We start from the raw sequence: 20,570 nt of genomic DNA, 5'->3' as shown, positions 1-20,570 counted from the left end.
ATCCCACTGCATGGGGTAGGGGTGCAACCGAGTAAAGTCGGCTAGTGAGCCGGCTCGGACCCGACTCGGTAACTGGCTCGACGAGTCGAGCTTATCGAGCTCGCGAGTCGAGCTCGAACACAGTTTTGAGCTCGAAGGCTTATCGAGCTCGAACATGCGCCGGACTCGACTCGTCGACTCGACGAGCAGCTCGACGGCGGGAAATCTAAATCGCGAGCGGGAATTCCAAATCGCGTGAGCGGGAAATCGGAAATCCTAAACACGACCTCTGAGACGCTCGGACGAACAAGATCTCCTGCTCGACGAGCAGCTCGATCTCGATGACGCTGCGACGGATGGGCGACGGTTACAACTGCGACGCTCGGACCGACGAAGCTAAAGCGGAAGAGGACGAACGAGATCTTGGTGGTAGTTTTGATGGACGTTGCTGCGACAGACGACATGGAAGCGGTCTGACGAGAGCTCAACGTCATTTACGCTTGATGGATGGACGTTGCTGCGACAGACGACTCGATCTCCCGCTCGACAAGCTGGCTTTCTCTCTGTCGAGTCGAGCTCAAAAATCGTTCGAGCTCGAGCTTGGTTTTCGACAACTGAGCTCGGCTCGAACACCTCCCGACTCCAGCTCAACTCGACTCATTTGCACCCCTAGCATGGGGTCAACTACATGCATGAATCTGTTTTCTCAGTAGTTCCATGCTCAGAGTCAAAGACTCATTTAAATTTAATAAAGAATTTTTTTTTATTATTCCTTTCCTTTAAAAAAAAAATCTATTACACTCATAAGTCATAACAACCTTTAAAATATTATATTACCTAAAATTTTACAATCATATTTATGAAAGAAGTACAGCTGCCCCAGACAAACCGTTGGTTGCCTAAATAAAGTTATAATTAAACAATGTTAAATGATTAGTTTAATTTACATATTAATTATGAAAATCATACTTAGCTATGTTAGTTAATGCCTAACACTTTCTTTAGTTATCTTAGACAGTACAAATAGGTATAAGTAACTAACTAACAATTAATAACTTTATATATTTTTGATTAATTAATATATTTAATTTTCCCAATTAAATCTAATTATTGAAATTTAAAATTAGTTATAAAAATCAATCCAATTAAAAATTTTAATAAACTAAATTAATAGTTAACTTAGTCCGGCATTATTGTTGTGTTTTGTTGTTTATATTAAGTAAGTTAATCAACAATAAATTAGAGGCGTCTAGGGTTTGTTTTTTGTCCCGTTTTGCTGTTCGGCTTCGTTGGCTTCGCAGGAGGTGTAGAGATTCCCAAGTCGCTCCTTCGTTGCTGTTCGAATTCGCTCCTTCGCCGGCGTTCCCTTCCTGTCGGATCGAAAGTTACGACATTTTGATCGGAAGCAACAACGGCAGCTCGCTAGCTGTGAAGATAACTTAATCCCTTTCTCGCGCTTCTTCGGCCAAATCCGGTAAATCCGCCGAACTACAGGATTCAGTAAATCCGGGATTTACGGAAAACAGAGGGAAAAGGAGGATTTATTTAGGCGTGAGATTTACGGGGCGCTCAAGTGCCGTTTGGTAGGATTTATCATAAATCCTGCAAATCCTGTTGCCAAACAGCCACTAAACCTTCTTTCCGTCGTCGTCGGTAGTGTTTAGAACTTGTTTCAATGCCGACTGTGAGCGTCGGCAGAGATTGTCTCTTTCAGGCCCTTGGCCGAAGTTACAGTAAGAAATGAGACTTTTTTTTTTCCTCTTCTTTTTCGTGGTTTTTCTTACTCATTTTGATTTCCCGTGTTCCAGCGCAAGAAGAATTTGAGGAACTTTGCTTTGAGTTCGGGATTGAGCTTGACGATGTGGTGAGTTGCCCAATGACATTTGCCTTGATAATCTTCTCTCCCTTTTGCTTGGATTTTTCTTCTGTTGAGAAATCCTAATTATATATTTTTTTTTCGAATTTTGGAATTTACAGACTACTGAGAAAGAAATTATTAGGAAGGAAAAACATCTGGAAACGGAAGTCGGCGGAGAGGATGAGGAGGAGGTCATATACAAAATTGAGGTTGCTGCTAATAGGTAATTCAACTGCTTGAAGTGGGTATGAAATGGAATACTGTGAATTGTGCTTCTTTCTTAGTTCGATTCAGAGAACTTGTGTAAATTTCAGTCACCATTGCACCCTTGGAAGGATGATTTAGTTTTGTATTTACTTCTCTCTCGTTGTCTATGATTGATCCTGCTATCTGCTAAAAGTAACCATTGAATACGGAGCTTAAATATATCAAGAAAAGAAAATTGGGAGCTTGATTTTGTATTTCAAATGTTTGGTTCTTTTGGCGCTCATCTTTTGTTAGAAATACTAACCTTGATATCTATCTGGTTGCAGATATGATCTTCTTTGCCTTGAGGGCATTGCCAGGGCCCTCCGCATATTTATTGGGAAAGAGGAAATCCCAATCTATAAATTCCGTGAAATCCCTCGTGAATCAATGCTTCAAATTAATGTTTCCAAGGCGGTAAGTATTCTCTGGCAAGCATTTTAGAATTGAAGAAAAAGACACGTCCTAGTCACCTGGCTTCTGCCAATTCAGGGTTGATGTTTTACCCTAAATTGCAGAAATGTTATTTCCATAATTCAAGGTGGCATTTGAACCAAAATAGGAAAAAAAAAAAAAACATCTTTGAGAAGTTCTTACTTTATTGATCTTGTGGAGGTATTCTAACGACTAAAAAGCTTGTTCAACAGACTAGTCAGATTCGTCCTTATGTTGTCGGTGCTGTTTTAAGAGGAGTAAGCTTTAACAGAGCAAACTATAATAGTTTTATCGACTTGCAAGATAAGCTTCATCAGAATATTTGCCGGTATGGAAGTAGCTTCCAGGCTTTCGCTATCTGTTTAAGATGTGCTGTTCAAGTATTTTTTTTTTTAATTTTGTATTGGTTCAATGATTGTACTCATAATTCACTGCACATAACCCCACATTGCCTATTTCTGTGTCTTTTTGCAGAAAAAGAACTCGCGTAGCCATTGGTACTCATGATTTGGACACAATTGATACACCTTTTTCTTATGAGGTAAGTATTTTCTGTTTTATGAACTAGCTATTACCAAGTCACTTTTTCAATCTTCATGATATATATTATCTTTCTTTAATGCATGCATAATTAAATTCTTGCATAATCAGGCTTTGATACCTCAAGATATAACCTTCATCCCCCTAAAACAGGTTAGTGGGAATAATTGCTTTATTTAAATAAATTTTTGCAGTATCATGAAGTGTTATACAGTGTCCGCCTACGAGTTTTTTTATTGAAACCACCTATTTAATTTCCAATTTGCAGCTTATGATTTTTTATCTACAAAAAACTTTATTACAATATTTTTTTTTATTATGGTTATTAAGCTCGTGTTTGGCTTCATGCTATTTTAACCTGAATGACATTTTTGTTTTTCAGATTTGGGTTTTCCTTATTTATGTGTGGTTGGTCTAAGTTTGTTTGCACTATTATGATAGTTATTCTTTCTTGATTTGAGATTTTCCTTATCTTACTGTTTTATTTCTCTAGGTTAAAAGCTTCAGGGCTGATGAACTACTGGAGTTTTACAAGGTGCGCTCTGATTTGTTTTTATTTGATACTGGACCACCTTTTACATACATCTACCTTCATTTTTCTCATAATAATTGACCTGTTGTAAGAATTTTTTTCATGCTGTCAAAGCATAATTTGTTGTGTATTTTTTTTCTTCTGATATTTTTCTTTTCATTTTTTGCAGTCGGACTTGAAGCTGAAGAAGTTTTTGCACATTATTGAAAATTCTCCTGTATACCCTGTCATATATGACAGGAATAGGTAATACATCTGCTTTCTTTAAAATTAGGTTTCCTTTGTGATTTAAAAAAATGAGCCTCTATCTTTTTGTTGCTACGCCTCTTCTTGTTTATTGTGCTGTTTTTCACTTCCAAATCGTGTCATCTACCACCATATATAGCTTCATGGTGCCAGTTGGCATGTAAAATAATCTCCTTGTCTTGCAAAATATTTTCAATTTGTGACTTCAAGTTTTAACAGTTTTGGTTTTCCTTCTATGAGAGATTCTGTTGTGATTGCAGAACTGTTCTATCACTGCCCCCAATAATCAACAGCGCACATTCTGCTCTCTCTCTTAGAACAAAAAATGTTTTCATTGAGTGCACAGCAACTGATCTAACCAAGGCAAAGATTGTTTTGAATACGATGGTGAGCAATAATTTTGGTCATTTTTGTTGTTTTCAAAATTTTCTGCCATGATTGTCATTTATGATAATGTGACATTCTTTTTCCTATGTTTTTCAAGGTAACCATGTTTTCAGAGTATTGTGATTCAAAATTTGAGGTTGAGCCAGTTGAGGTCGTGTATCCGGATGACCGACAATTTGAGGATTGCACATCAGAAGGGATTTTTAAAGGAAAGAACATTTATCCAGATCTTGCAGTTACAGTTATGGACATCCCTCTTTCTGTAATTACATGCCCCATTGGCGTTACACTGGGAGTTGCTGAGGTATTGCTTTTCTAGATTACGCTTTATACTATTGGTCTCGTTAGCATGATGTTTAATATAATCGTCATTATAATTAATAAAAGATTTATGTATTTCATAAATCTGAAAGCCATTCTAGCTAGAAAGAGATTTGCTTTATAATTGCTCTTGCCATTCATTAGTTTGTTTCTTTTCCAGTATTTTTAAGTTGATATATATTAGTGGCTACCTGAAGTTTTAATTAGTCATTGTTTCTTACTGCATCTATTAATATTTTTTCTTTTGATCTTAAAGTCAAACAGATTTTAAAATTTGCTGGCTTCCCTACCATTTTTTTCACCCATTATGATGATTTTTGAAATCAGATCACCTCCATTGCCACTTAGTGGAAAGTGGGGCAGTGTCTGCTGTCGTGCATGATTTGGAAACTACTGTTAATCACTTATATCAGGTTCTTTGATTGAGTTTCTGTTTCTTCTAGAGTTTGTTGCAATTCAAAATCATTAGAAAGCGGCTCCATTTGCAAATAAAAAAAAATGGGGCAGTTCTATGGCTTGAAATATATGAAATAATGGTTTCAGACTAAATCCAATTCCAATTCATATGAGAACTTTGTAAACTAACAGAATGTTCAACCTAGGAAGGAACTAAACAAGCAACGTAAGAATTATTGAAAACATTATTCTGTTATTATTACACTTTCAACGGTTGTATCACTATAACATGCCTTTTGATAAATTGAGTAATATTTGTGAATGAAGTTTCCTCGTGTGCTGGAGAGTAGGTTAACATTGGATAATCTTTCTTTGCTGTGTCAAATTTGTTGACTTCAAATGGTGTTTGGCTGCAAACTGTCATTTATTTCATTTTTTTTTTTTTGTGATATTCATGTTTTTGCTTTAGTTTTGTAGACTTTTATATTCCTTGTTATTTTTGGCAGAAGGCATTCATGCTATGTTCCTTTCTTCATGTTCTCTTTTTCTTTCCCTTTCTCTTCTGTTGCTTAGTTAGCGCAATAAGTTTGCTTTCAAGATTCTCATTAAAAGTTTCATAGTTTTCATGCTTGCTCACAAGTTATGTCCTGCTATATTTAATTTAGATACCCCATTATTTTCTATGAATGGCAGGTGATTCCCTTATTGAACAAAATGCAACTGCATGCTAAGGAAAAGTTGGTTACTGGAAATAATGTTATTACTGTACACGTTCCTCCAACTAGAAGTGATATACTTCATCCTTGTGATGTCATGGAGGTTTAATAATAATTACTAATATTTAATTTCTAAAATTCCTTTTGAAGAACACATTTTTTTTTATTAATGTGACCTCTAATTTTTCAAAATTCTTTTATAGGATGTTGCTATAGCATATGGATATGATAAAATTCCAAGAACAAAGCCTAAATGCATAGGTGGGCAGCAACCATTAAACGTATTTTCTGACAAGATCCGAGGAGAGGTACTTAAGAAAACTCATGCCATCTGGATTGCAATTATCCTTGTGTCCCCTGTTTGTCTCATACTCGATAGAATCTAAATCCTAACAATATGATTTACATTGATGATTCTTGATGTTTTTTTTAAGCTTGGTTAATACTTTCTGTCATGGACTGTTAGAAGCAACAATCTATATATTGTACAGTAATAAAGCACAAGATGATCGGTAAACAATTTTGAAAACATCCCCAAAACCATATGATCACCTATATGGCTTGTCCAAGAATTTGTTTGCAGGCATGCATAACCTATGCATCACCAAAACTTATGCAATAGCTATGCACCACTGAGGTTTAAAAAATCGAATGTACTATATGTTGAAATTAAATTGTTTATTTCTTAAGTTTTCTGCTTTGTCCCCGCAAATCCTACTATTATAATTTGCCATGTATAGAACTTACATCTACACGCTTAGTAAGTAATGTTGAGCATGTTTTTTGGTCAAATCGTTTTTGTGGATGAGCTATAAATGATCATCCAAAATTTATTTTTGCATTTATAATTTTTCTGTTCAAGCAGTAATATACTCTTTTTATTTTTTTACCCTTAAAATTTTCATATTAAGCAATGAAATACACACACACATATATTCATTTTTATGTTTTGATACACATCTTATACTCCTATCAGTAGAAATATACCGCAAACTATAACTAAAGCTGGTCACTAAATAACTCATGGCTTTTGACTGTGGCCTAGATTATTTTCTTCCCATTTTGTGTTCTGTTACTTCTCTCGAAAAGCCCCTTAAAATTGCTTATGATTGGATAAAATCAGAACAAGCAAAGATGGAAAAAAGACCGGCAAAGCTGGATGTGTTTCAAATATGTAGGGCAATATTTTGCCAAATGTGATCATGCTATCGTTCTCTTTTACAGTAGTTCCTGTTTGTAACTATGATTCTTGGAAAATATCAGTTCTTGATATCCAATCATTCTTTTTTAGGTTTCAAGATTTAACCAGAGTGCTTTATGGAATATAAAAGATATTTCATTTTGTTTATAGATTGGCAGAGATATTTCATTGTGAAGATGACTTAGGGCTCAATTTACATTCATGGAAACATGAAAATGTTTAGGTGTAAAACTGAGTCGTGATTCATTGTCATTAGTTGAATGGGGTATAAAAGTGCGTGATCAAGCTAATGATTAAGTAAATCTCGTCTCCTTATGCTTTTGTAATGAATGCAAGATGTTGAAAAGTTAGAGAAAGGTATTGAAGGGTGACATGGTTCTATTTTCTTATGTTGTTATTATTCAATATATGAAAAACAAATTCATAGAAAGTTAGTTATATTTTCACTTGCATAATATTCATTATGCTTTTCCTTCTCACTTTTTTTTTTCTTTTTTTAGGTCTCAAGTGCAGGGTATATGGAGGTTCTAACTTGGCTTTTGTGTTCACATGAAGAAAACTTTGCAATGGTTAAAAGAAAAGATGATGGAGCAAAAGCAGTCACCATTGAAAATCCTCGTTCATCAGAATTTGAGGTTTGTTTATCAACTATGAAAGTTAAACAATTTGCAGCATCTTCTCATATTCTATGGTCTGGGTTCTTTTACTAAGAAGTTTGGGGGAATAGCTATATAGAGAGATAGAGACGAAGAGTGTTATTCCATGTTAAAGTTAGTTGTTTTGGAGTCATCAATGGTGTTCCTTTAAGACCATCATAAACTTTTAATTCTTATGGCTTTGATTATTTTTTGTAATTATAAGCTTGTTAATTTTTTATTTTGAACAAACTTTATTGAACTTTTAATGTTTATTATATTTGTTATTTAGTTCTATGTGATGCATTCAAACCATGGAGAACCATACTCGTCCTGTTGCCTTGAATCTTACTTGATTATTTTATTTCCTAAGCCATTAATGTGCTCTATGGAAGCAGGTTGTTCGGACGAGTCTTTTACCTGGCCTGCTGAAAACTCTAAAGCATAACATAGACCATCGAAGACCCATAAAGGTACCATATTATCATCACCTCCTCATTTATTTTATGATTTTCTTATGAATGTTATACTGTTGTAGATATTTGAAGTCGGGGATGTTGTTTGCCTTGATGGGACACGCGATGTTGGTGCGTCTAACAATCGCAGACTAGCTGCTTTGTATTGCAATGTTACCTCAGGATTTGAGGTATGCCTCAACTCCCGATCTTCTTCATGGCACTAGTTTCCTTTTTTGAGAGCATCTTTTAATGCCTTTGGCTGATCTATCATTATTTCCTTTGTGTATTTTGGCCTTTACTTTTTGTTAGTTACTCTGTAATATTTTTTTCTGGATTTATGTAAGATTTGATCCTTCTATTGAATATGCAGTTGAAGGTACGTTGGCTGCTCATTTATATGAGTTCAACGATATATATATATATATATATATATATACATTTTAACAAAAAATGAGAATTATTGTGTAGAAACAAGGAACTTTACTGCTGAATGTGTGAAACATGAGAACTGAATGTAAATTACTCGAATTTTATTGCACTTCACATAATGAACATTGACTTTTCCTGGTTGAGTTGTCAACAAATTTGAAGGTATTTGATAAAAAGAGTTAAGTTATTACACTATGCTTAAACATGTTATGCTTTTTCTGTTATTGGACTAGGCAATTACTGAATAAAAGTTGTATCTTAGTTATCTGGAGCTCTTCGTTGGCTTTCTTGGATATCTGAGCTGTTTTTAACTTTCCTGTTTTTTTCCCTAATGGAATATTTCTTTGACATTCTCTTTGCAGGAAATTTTGGGTTTGGTGATGAGAATTATGCAAGTTGTTCGAAAACCTCATGAACCTGCTAATGATAACTTCATAAGGCCTTCAAATGTAAGGTTTACCATATGAAATTTTTGATCGCCAATAAAATTTCTACTGATATTTGTCTTCTTTTGTTGGGAATTGAAGGAACCTGAATTTTTTCCGAATCGCCAATGTTACATTATCTTCAAAGATAAGCAGATTGGCGCTTTCGGTGTTGTTCATCCAGAGGTATGTTGTCAGTTTTTGAGACGGTAAAGGCGATGATCAAAATTTTTATTCTTGCTCAATCTTTAGATAGGGTCATGCGTAGATGTAAAGTGGGCTTGTGAAGTTTAAAAAACTACTTGGTTTATTGCATGTTGCAAGATGATTCAAGGTTTGAATTTTTTAATGAATTTCATAATGCAAGTAATACGATGTAAATGAAATTGTTGATTCACAGTTCAAGCTACCAAATAATTCAATCACTTGCTTTCTTTAAATGTAAAAAGATCGTATTTGAATTAAAATCCAATCCAACCAATAATGAATTGATCGAAAATAGTTAAGAAGTTAAGTGAGAAATTGGAAGCACACAAAATCAGCGAGTGTTTGATAATCTTCTTGGAGATCCATAAAGGTAGACACTTTTAGAGTAGGTGTAGACTCCTAGAGAAGAGATAAAAGAGAGAAACCGGAATTTTATTCATTCCATAATAAGTCTTTACAACCAGAGGGAGATTTATATTACTTAGGTAGACCAACATGTCACTAAAAAACCAATTTATCTAAATCAAATAAAAGAAAGGCTAGATTAGTGTTTTATGGATCTTTTTGTCATTTAGGTTGCTAAAATTATGTTGTTGTCATTTGTGAGTTATGGAATGTGTTTGTTCCTTCTTGTTTAGTAAGCTTTCATAGTTGTCCTGCCATAATTATAGCTCATGCTTTGCATATGGATTATACAATTTTCGGATCCAATACAATATGCTGATGTCTAGCACTCCCATTGCCATGAAAAACAATCTTGTCCTCATGGTTGAGAGAAGGAAAAGATGAAAAGAGGATTACAAGTAATTTCCATTGCAATCAAACTAGACCAGGAAGTTAGTAAAAAAAATAGGAAAAAAGGTATAAGGAGAAAATCATAGTGATCTTCATGAATATTATGAATATTTTTAGATCATATCCTAACTTGGTAATGGTAGATTTTGATAATGGTAGATGACGTATAAGAAATTAGATATCTGTGGGAGAAGGTGGCTGTTGCGGAGAAAAGATTCGGCTGGCGGAATCAAGGATGCCGGCGGAAGAGGAAATATCTTTGTGAAGTAGAATATATGGATGGTCAATACACAAACTATCAAGTCTCTTGTCTATGAAGTCCATGAAAGCATGGATTTGTTGAAGGGATGAGCTAATGTAAGCAAAGTGAACATTGACTTGTTATAGAGATTTTTGTATTTCACGGAACTGTAATTCTTGATTGGTTTGCATGGCCCGGAGAGCTTCCGCTAAATCTGCGTTCTTCATGTTGAAAAATTATGTGAGGGCTGTTGAAAGCGGAAGAAGATGGGGCTCTTGATAACAAGAACAAATACCTGATGTTTTCTTGAAAGAATTGGAAGGTTTGAATTCAGTTTGCAGGGGAAAGAAATGGGAATGAGCAGGCTATAGATGTTAGGAGAGGAGAAACCGAGGTTGGCAGTTTCTTGTATTGTCAAATCTATGTTGTTGTCATTTGCGAGTTGTGGAATGTGTTTGTTCCTTCTTCTTTGATAGGTTTTCATAGTTATTGGTTGTTCCATCATATTTGTATCCATATTTCGCATCTAGATTGCATAATTTTTCAAATCCAATACAATATGCTGATGTCTAATAGTTTTCTAAAAATTAGATTTTTTTTTTTGGAGCAAAATTAAGAGCACTAAATAAATCAATATTTATCTAGATGAATTAGTTTATATTAAAGGTGTCCAATATATGTCTAAGATGTCATGTGAAGCCAAGGAACTATAGAAAGTTTTTTAGAAAATTAAAAATGAGGCAGTCCTAGAATGTGTGTCCCCAAGTGTCCAACACCATACTAGTATACTTTATGATGATCTAGTAAGCTTTCCTTAATAACCATAACGTATGCTCTTTATATTTTATTTTATATTCTCAATTATCTCAGTAGCATACTCATTAGATTTAGGCTTCGTTTGAGACTGTTTTATTACCGCTTCTTAAAGCAGTTTTTTAGTACAAAAATTAAAATTTTATACTTGAAAGCTATTTTAAGAAGCAATAAGAAAGCCATCCCAAGCGAAGCTCGGATTCTCTTCTTCATGTTTTTTTTTTCTTTCTAGCTGTGAGAATAAGTTCATTTGATTCTAATGATGGAATTGTTTTCAGGTGTTGGAGAAATTTGGAATTCCCGATCCATGTTCTTTTGTTGAGATTGATATTCAGGCTTTATTATAAATCTGGGTCCATTCAACGGCTTTATTCGTTCTACTATCATTGGACAAGTATTTGAACCATCAAAGTTCTTCCAGGGACATTCCAACAAGGCCGCCTATATATCTCAGTGGGTTCATTTATCAGAAGAATTGTGACAATTAGAAGACTGACTGCTCATCTGAATTGAAAAATGTAAGCTTGACCGTTTTATATACATTTTTGCTGCTATTAAAAATGATTTTGTTTAGAGAGAGAAAGTCAGATTGAAATATGAAGTTTAGGGTTTTTATATTGAAATGAGTGCTATATATGAATGATTAACCCTCTCTTATATTGTACTCAGCTTTATATATATAATTTTTTCAACTTAAAATTTTGTACTGAAAAATTACTTTAGAAACCAAAAAAAAAGCTGACTTTGTTTGGGACGGCTTTATTACTACTACTTAAAATAGATTTCTAGAATAAAAGTTTTGATGTTTGTACTAGAAAGTTGCTTAAAAAAGAAATACGAAGTAAGAAATCACATCAAAGCTTATACTTGAAAAAGATGTGCAATTTAAATAACTTGGTGGGTATTTTTTATGACTTGAGATGATATAGTTTATAAGATGGTATTTTTAATGGCAGCAGGAACAAAAAGTTTATTCGCTTTAATAATTTTTTTTATAAATTTTTATTCATTTATATTGTGCGATTTTTTTTCCTCAGTTGGGTAAATGCTTCATTAACTTATTTTTAAAAATATTATTAGAAAAACTTAAAATTAGAATTTAAAATTTGAAAGATGGTATTTCTCTTATTTATATTAAGTGGATCGTCATTATTTATACTATATTTTTATTTTTATTGTTTATTAAAAATTATTTAAATAAACTTTAAACTATTTATGAATAGACTCAAACTCATAGAATTGAGTTCAAGCTCAAATTTAATTTATTAACCGGATAATTGGATATAGCTCGATTTAACTTGGTATTATTTTTGTCTTTATTTTAAAAATACTCTATTAAATTTTTAATTACTTCTTATTTTACATTTTTTAAACACAGAAATTGTTCATAAAAATACTTAAAAGAGCAATGAAGTATTGTAAATAAACTGCCACTACCAGCAGCACCTATTTATGACCTCCGTCGCTTCATAAATTAAATTATTTAATAATAAATATAATATTATATATCAAATACATTTTGTTTTATATTAAATTAAAGCATAAATAAAATAAAATAAAATAAATATAAAAAATAAAAGTGATCCCAATCGCAGGCTCCCAATCCTTAAAACAAATTCTATTATCTCCTTCAATTGGATAAACACAATGGGGTCGTACATAGGATCCTAGTTGCGTACCCATGCTTTACTCGAATGGGCTTCGTCTACCCATGCTCACCTACTATGACTTTCGGGATATCATATCCAACCTATACCCACCCATTTTTCATACTTTTTGAATGCAGTCTGTCACGGACTGATAACCTTGAGGCTTGTTGCCATTTGCTCTCATTACAAACTTTCAAGCCGCATATCAAAATTTATCGTAGTCGCAGCGTGGTTAAGTGTTGCATACTACGTACTTGAGGATTGCAATAATATAATATATACGGTGATTAGTAATTGCAAATTGATTTATCCCTCGATGCTGAATACTCTCACCCATACCTACCCACAAAGTCATGGGCATACCCATACTCACCCATGGGTGGGTGTGAATATTGGTACCCAATGCACGGCTCTAAAACACAACCTATTTGTTTTAGGCCATATCTTTCACATCTATTTCCTTTAAAAACACAAGAAAAACAACAGCAAAGAAATAATAATGATAATAATATAATCACAGCAATTTTTTAAAATTTTATTCATCTCGCAATAATTTCACAAATGATTCTACATACATTGCAATGAATAGAAGCAGATTACAAGGCAGGAAGAGCAGCTAACCAAGGGAGCAGCTTTTCATGAACCAAGTCTGGTCTGTCATCATGAGGACAGTGACCAACTCCTTCTAACAAATAGAGATTAACATTAGAGAGCTGAGAAGGAAGAGAAGAGAAGTATTTTCCCACTGGACCATCAATAGGAGTAAAGGGGTCTTTATCACCCCATAGAAGTAGAACAGGAACAGTTACTTTTGGCATCAGTGAGACGGGATTTGGCCCTGGTGGACCTGTAACAATGGAGATGAATGCATCCAGAGCACCCACATCATCTGCTGGGTTCTTAATAATCTGCATATTCAAAAATAAAATTAAAAAACGACAGCAGCCAGGTTTACATTGATGTATCTGAATCATGCAAATATTTCATTCAGTGTTGCGTATGATCGGTGGAAATTTTCTTAAAGCAGCTTCGTACAACAACAACAACATCAAGCCTTTGTCCTACTACGTGGGGTCGGCTATCTGAATCCTTTTTCTCCATTGTGTCCTGTTAAAAGTCAAATTCTCGTTTAAATCTAATAAAGAAAGCTCATTTCTAATATTTTCTAGCCAAGTCTCTAACTCTACCTTTCTTAACATAAGTCAAATCTAAGATCTCTACTTTCCTAACTGGGTCATTGGAAGGACGCCGTTTTATGCGACCAAATCATCTAAGGCGACTCTCTCTAATCTTATCTTCCACTGGAGCTACTCCAACCTTTTCATGTATATGCTCATTTCGTATCCTATCTCTAACGGTAAAGTCACTCATCCACCTGAGCATCCTCATCTCTGCAACACTTAACTTAGTATTATGCTTCTCTTTTAATGACGAACATTCTACACCATAAAGCATTGCAGGTCTCACCGCCATCTTATAGAATTTTTCCTTAAGTTTGATGGGGACTTTTCTATCACACAACAAGTCCGATGCATTTCTCCACTTCAACCATCCAACTTGAATTTTGTTGATAATATCCCCGTCTAATTCACCATCGCTTTGAACAAAAGATCTAAGATATCTAAAACGTGTACTCCTATTATTGACTTGATCGTCCAAAGCCACAATCCCCTCACTAGGTCTATTACTACTAAAATTACACTCCATATATTCAGTTCTAGATCTACTCAAACAAAAACCTTTGTAGTACATAAAAATAAAATTTTTGTACTAAAAAGTCGTTTCAAGAAGCAGTAAGAAAGTCATCCCAAACGAAGCCTAAGTCAAATGCATTAGGAGTTTATAGAAGAGAATGTAAAAATAAAAATAAAAATTGAAGCATAAAAGAAGAGTACCGCTATTAAATCTTCATCAACAGACTCCTTGTTTCCATAAACAGAAAGCAGAATGTTCTTCAGGTTTTCCCTGTCATAGCTCAAAACCATAAGGCAGTTTGATTTTTTAAAATACTGAATAGAGTGTTAATGACAGAGTACCTTTTTTTAACATTTTCAAATATAGCAGATGCAATTGACCTTTGCTTTAGTAAGAGGTCAATTAGCCAGAACAAAGGCAATATAAGTCTTATCCTCCAGTCATCAACAATTGCCTTGTTATTCATTCCACCAGCACAGTTTAGTAGCACAATTCCCCTAACCATACCTTGGGTGGCTTCTGATTGCATGGAAAAATTGAACAATTACTTCACAGACAGGAATACTCTCACTTCACAGACAGGAATACTCTCAAAAGATCTGTTGTACTTCAATATTCTGACCAGAATTTGATCTTGATAGATCTAAAAGTCTTTAGATTTAGGCTTCGTTTGGGATGGCTTCTTTATTGCTTTCGAAAATGACTTTTTAGTACAAAACTTTCTAATTCAAAAATTTTTTGTACTAAAAAGTTGTTTTAGAAAGCAACAATAAGGCTGTCTCAAATGAAGTCTTAGCTTAAAATCAGTGCAATGCAAATTTTGAATGAGTAGCATGTGTTACATTTATCTCAAAGCAAATTCAATGATTTGAAGAGTAATCCTATAAAAAAATAAATGCTGAAATGAAGTTCTAATCAATCACTTAAACCTTGACTTAAATTTGCACCAAAACTTTTTCTATAATAAAAATTAGATAACTTACTCTAAATTCCTTCTCCTTCTCTTGTAATTAATTTTAAGGTTATGCAATACAGAAATGTTCCATTAGCTTTAATGAGGCAACAAATTCTCCAATGTTAAGATCAGTGAGAAAAGGAAGAAATGACCAAGTTCGAATTACTATTGTGTCATCCTGGAAGGAGAGATTATTCTGTGTGGAGATCGGACGTAGAACGTCGTCCGTAGAACGCCGTCTGAAGACCAACCAGAATGCTCCACATCAGCGGTATCGAGCCGGGGGGTAACGTGGCGCATTCTGGTTGATCTCCGAACGGTGTTCGGCGTCCGCACAAAATAATTAATAAAAGGCTAGTTACATTGAAATAGAAAAACTTTGAGCATTTAATTTTCATACTTTATATTTATTGAAAAAACAAAGCTTCTTAATCTTGAATGCCATCGGAATTAAATGAAAAAAAAAAAAAAACATTTAGCATACCTGAAGCAGCTATAACGCATGTGAGGCTTCCAACTGAATTTCCAATTAAAACTGTTGGCTTCTTAATGATTTCAGACAAGAAATCCAAAATCAACTATTAAGATAAGAGAATTCTCAGTTAGAATGCATAAAAAGTTGCCAGATGCGAAAAGCATGGACTGCTATAAACATAAAAAAATACCTGGGACCAAACTTCCATTGTGTATGAAAATCCCAGTGGCTTATCTGAAGAGCCAAATCCGAGAAGATCGATGGCATAAACTGTGTAGTTTTCAGATAAAACTCCAATATTCCTGAAGATTGCACAATATAAAAAATAATACAAGATTATTACAAGAGTTCAAAGTCATCCACCTAAACAAAATAGACATCTCAAAATCTTGGTAGGAGCAGGGACAAAAAAAGTCCTACCATATAAGAAAGACTAAGCTAAGCTGAGGAGAACTTTCAATACTCAAATAATATGGCTAATAATAACAACATCATAGTAACTTAAACATGCAACTTTGGACTGGTTAGTAGTATGGAAAATATATTCTAATATGAATTGATGGAGTCATAAAGCCAACTAAAATAGTAGGATGATGCTGATGATGATTAAGAGCAGCTTCTCCTGGACCACCTGACAAGAGAACTACCAAACGGTTAAGCCTGTTACAAGGCAAAGCTAATACTAGCTGTAGAATCGTAACAAACTCACACAATCCTAATCTTACAATTGTAAAGCGGTTGTCCTCTCAGAGGTGTATATACAGTAATGTATCGGTATATACTAATAGTAAAAAGCTTACAGTTCTATTCTCTGCTCCATTGTATTTCTTCCTGTATCTTTCTTTTACAGGTTTAACAGTCTATAAAGACAGTGAACTTCTATATGGTATAGGAGCACACAGGCTCACAACCCCGATCCCTCTTATATGGCATATGCACCCTCCTCTCACACCGGCGAGATATCCATCGACACCGTTGTCGACGCTCCTCCAGTCCTATTCTCGTGTCACTAAAGTTCCTCAACTCCAATATTTGGAACATTGTTCCAGTACAACTATCCAGCAACAACTACCCCACTTGGAAGTTGCAGATCCTTAAACTTCTTTGTGCCAACAATTATGCCTCAATTTTGCATCCTTCCACTGTCGCTCCACCTCACCTCCTCCTTCAGGCTGACGGCACATCCCACCCTAACCATCTCTACTAGCTATGGAACCTAATAGACCAAAATCTGGCAGCCGCCATCTACATTTCTCGTAGCATCCTTCCCCATGTTCTCCATCTCGACAACTGCTTAGATATATGACTGACCTTGGAACGACGACTACAAGCAACCAACCGATCACGCAACGTCCAGCTCACAAGTGAACTTCAACACATCTCCCTGGGCAGCTCTGCCATGCTTCAATACCTCACCTCCACCAAAACATTGGTCGATAATATCGCTACAGCCGGCTCCTCTGTCGACCCTAAGGTTATCATCTTATACACCCTCAACAGCCTCCCTTCTCAATATCAGGCTTTCAAGACCTTGATTCGCACTAAAATCACACCCATCAGTCTTGAAGATCTTTACTTCCTTCTCATTAGCGAAGAAATCAACACAACCGTAGAATCCAACAGAGAATCTGTGACCCCAAATCTTAGGGGTGTCAATATTGCTCGACCCGTTTTTGCAAACGGGTCGGGTTCGGGTTGACCCGTTTAGATCCGTGTCGGGTCGGGTTCGACCCGAACCCGACGGGTTGACCCGAACTGACACCCCTACCAAATCTGCACTTCGCTTTATACGCCAATCATGGTCACGATAGGGGCGGTGGTTTGTTACTAAATACCTTTGGTCGAGGTCGCTACATTCAGCCCCGCACAGCCAGATCTCCTACCTCGGCCTACTCTCCCTCCCCTTCAATCATATTGTGTAAGATTTGTAGCAAGAGAGGACACACGACGAACGTTTGCTGGCATCGACTCAACACTCAGTATCCCACTCCCTTACAGTCGTCTACCGCTCTGGTTGCAGCGTCCTCGCCTTCCAATTCTGAATGGATCCTCAACTCAAGAGCATCATCTCACCTGACCAACAATCTTGACCATCTTCTCCAGCCAGTCGAATACTTCGATATTGAGCAAGTCAGCATCAGCGACGACGATCATTCTATTCCCATTGCCCACTCCAGCCAAGGCCTCCTTCCAACACCACATTGTAAGCTTGTTCTTCCTACTCTTCTCCATATATCGCACTTCTCACATAACCTCTTCTCTATTTCTCATCTTATTCATGATACTAATCTTTCAATTACCTGCTGCATATGGCTTCCACATTAAGGACCCGATGAAAAACACAATGCTTCTCTCAGGACCCTATCGTAATAAACTCTATCCGCTATCCACCAGCTCCACATCCACCTCCAGCCATCACACCCTCTCAGCTACCATTCCTCCCTCGCTCTGATGGCATTACCACCTTGGACATCCATATCCGCAAGTCATGAAAACTATCTCAAAACAAAATAGCTCTCTAGGAATACCTTTGTCTAGTGTTTTCTGTTCTTCTTGTAAGACCTTAAAAATTTATAAGTTAATTTTCTATAAATCTACTTATCATCACTACAAACCGTTGGAATTAATCCACACTATTGTATGGGGTCCTGCACCAATTACCTCAATACAAGGTTTTAAATACAATGTACTCTTTGTGGATGATTCAGCCCGTTTCTCATGTTCTTTCCTCTTATGCACAAATCAAATGTTCCTTCCATTTTTATTACATTTCATAAAGCATTGGAAAAACAACTCTCCTTCAAAATAAAATTTCTAAGAAGCGATGGTGGCATTGAATTTCTTAATCATTCCCTCCAATCCTATCTCCGACTACATGACATTTCACGTCAAATCAACTAATCCTACACCCCCGAACAAAATGGCCTCACCGAACGCAAACATCGTCACCTCCTCGAGACCACCCGTACACATCTTCACACTGCTCACCTTCCCCTCAATCTCTGGCTTGATACCCTTCTTACGGCCGTCTATCTAATTAACATATCAGATCACCGACATCTTAACTTGTACTAATAGTAAAAAGCTTACAGTTCTCTTCTCTGCTCCACTGTATTTCTTCCTGTATCTTTCTTTTACAGTTTTAACAGTCTGTAAAGACTATGAACTTCTATAATGATCACGGGTTATGTGAGAGCAATTAGATCAATATAAGTAGTACCAAACAGTCATGAAGAATTCAGACATTGCTCCAATAAATTTCAACATTTTTTTACAGGAAAATGAGCAAGTGAACTGGACAAAGTTTCAAAGTAGCATTTGCACGCGTCAAAGCTCCAAATTACCTACACATGAACGTGAAGAAAAAAACCAAACCCAATTGGGCTGCTTCGCTACAAGTGGGATTTAGCTGAAATAGATTTAGTAAATTTTGTAAATCCAAATTTAATACATTTTGAATGGATTAAAGCCCGAAAAGCCGTTTGACATTACAGTTATTAAATTTTACTATATCTTAATAAATTATTGGTTTATTTGTTCTAAAGATTTGGGAAGACAAATCCCTAGATCTATTAAATTTCGTGAATGATACAAATCAACAACAGAATTAAAACAAGATTTACCACGACAATGGCATTTAGAATCCACAAAATTCTATTTAGCTAAGCTAAATATTGCTTAAATCATGCCTAAAATAGGATACAAAACAGCCCCAAAAAATGGATTTTTTTCATCTCCTGACCTACGCCAGTGGGCAATTGACGCGCCAAAGCCATGAACAAGAAGAAGCGGTGGTCCCGTTCCCTTAACGAAGAAATTAACACTGTAGCCCTTCCACCTCCATATGCTGCAACATTTATAAATATCCTTCAAACCTCCACTAAGCTCCGGTAGAGTGGGAGCAACGCTACCACTCCCTGCAGCAATTTTGGCACGAAAAGCGCCAAGGCGGACATTACCAATCCTGTATGTGCTCAAAGTGTGCAAAGGAGATGATGAAGAGGTCGAAGAAGAGGGTAAAGAAGGAAAGAGAGGAGAACAGAAGGAGAGCAGAGGAATTGCCGGACTTTTTTGGAGCAAAAATATAGCAGGTAGATGAGCCATAAATTCTGGAACACGAGGCGTCGAGGCCTAAGCCTGGTTCCTTGAATATCTAAGGACGACTCTGCAATTTAAGCTTATAAACAAAATAGCTTTTAAATTTTAATTTTATAGAAAATCATTATATAATAATAATAATAATAATAATAATTTATTAGAGTGGATGTGCCTCACCATATATCGGTTTAAAATTATAGGTTCACTGAGAAATTATTTTGTGCGGAGGCTAGACATAGAATGACATTCAAAGACCAACAAGAATGCGCTACATCAATGGTACTGAATCGTGATACCGAGCGGTATCGAGTAGTACTGTGATGTGGTACCGAGCGAAGGGGTGACGTGCGCATTCTGGTTGGTCTCCAGACGGCGCTCGACGCCCGCACAGAATAATTAATCTTATTCACATCATTAAATTCTACAATACTTTGGAGTTTGGAGCTTATTTTGGCTTGGGTTCCTTGCGTAATGCCCCATCATTCAACCATAAGACAAGCTTTATTATCTCCGAGTCAAAAATAGAGAGGAAAGCACTTATAGTCACTCTTATGGATCTCATGAAGCCCTCAAATGAAAAGATTTCTATGTGAAAAGAGTGGCTCATAAATCATATATCTAACCTTCCGTAGAGACAAGCAAGCATCACCAAATGATGCCTTAAGTTTGATTTGTAACAACTTTTTTACTGCTTTTTAAAACAAAATTTTAGTACAAAATTTTAAAATTTGTATTAAAAAACTACTTTAAGAAGTAATAAAAAAGCCGCCCCAAATGAAGCTTTAGCCTCTCAGAGCCTTCATTTTCCTATATGTGAGAACTCAGAGCACTACTAACT

At 35.6% G+C, this 20,570-nt stretch overlaps 2 protein-coding genes across 3 annotated transcripts; one reads left to right on the top strand and one right to left on the bottom strand.

The window, feature by feature from the left end:
- Positions 1-1,211: 1,211 nt before the first annotated feature.
- LOC110113210 (phenylalanine--tRNA ligase beta subunit, cytoplasmic) lies at positions 1,212-11,559 on the top strand. Its single transcript, XM_020845680.2, has 19 exons — positions 1,212-1,712; positions 1,788-1,843; positions 1,957-2,060; positions 2,371-2,500; positions 2,731-2,846; positions 2,993-3,059; positions 3,170-3,211; positions 3,552-3,593; positions 3,760-3,836; positions 4,097-4,223; positions 4,321-4,527; positions 5,634-5,759; positions 5,860-5,964; positions 7,358-7,492; positions 7,891-7,965; positions 8,031-8,138; positions 8,742-8,828; positions 8,907-8,990; positions 11,139-11,559. Exons 1-19 carry the CDS (start codon positions 1,655-1,657, stop codon positions 11,205-11,207), a joined length of 1,815 nt encoding a protein of 604 aa, XP_020701339.1. The 5' UTR covers positions 1,212-1,654; the 3' UTR covers positions 11,208-11,559.
- A 1,442-nt stretch (positions 11,560-13,001) lies between these two features.
- Positions 13,002-19,786, bottom strand: LOC110113236 (pheophytinase, chloroplastic). Of its 2 annotated transcripts, none has more exons than XM_020845713.2 (6): positions 19,377-19,786; positions 15,825-15,936; positions 15,644-15,737; positions 14,546-14,723; positions 14,405-14,474; positions 13,002-13,417 (listed from the first exon to the last, which is right to left on the bottom strand). In XM_020845713.2, the coding sequence occupies exons 1-6, from the start codon at positions 19,736-19,738 to the stop codon at positions 13,106-13,108; spliced, it is 1,128 nt and encodes a 375-aa protein (XP_020701372.1). In that variant the 5' UTR covers positions 19,739-19,786; the 3' UTR covers positions 13,002-13,105. The 2 variants fall into 2 exon arrangements, with proteins under 2 accessions (XP_020701372.1, XP_020701373.1); XM_020845714.2 differs by having other exon boundaries at positions 14,546-14,720.
- Between the last annotated feature and the right edge of the window lie 784 nt (positions 19,787-20,570).

The sequence above is a fragment of the Dendrobium catenatum genome, unplaced genomic scaffold (assembly GCF_001605985.2).
Source record: "Dendrobium catenatum unplaced genomic scaffold, ASM160598v2 original_scaffold_144855, whole genome shotgun sequence".
In the NCBI taxonomy this organism is placed as follows: Eukaryota; Viridiplantae; Streptophyta; class Magnoliopsida; order Asparagales; family Orchidaceae; genus Dendrobium; species Dendrobium catenatum.
Note: the sequence above shows the minus strand (reverse complement) of the source record. Positions and strands in the feature narration are given on the sequence as shown.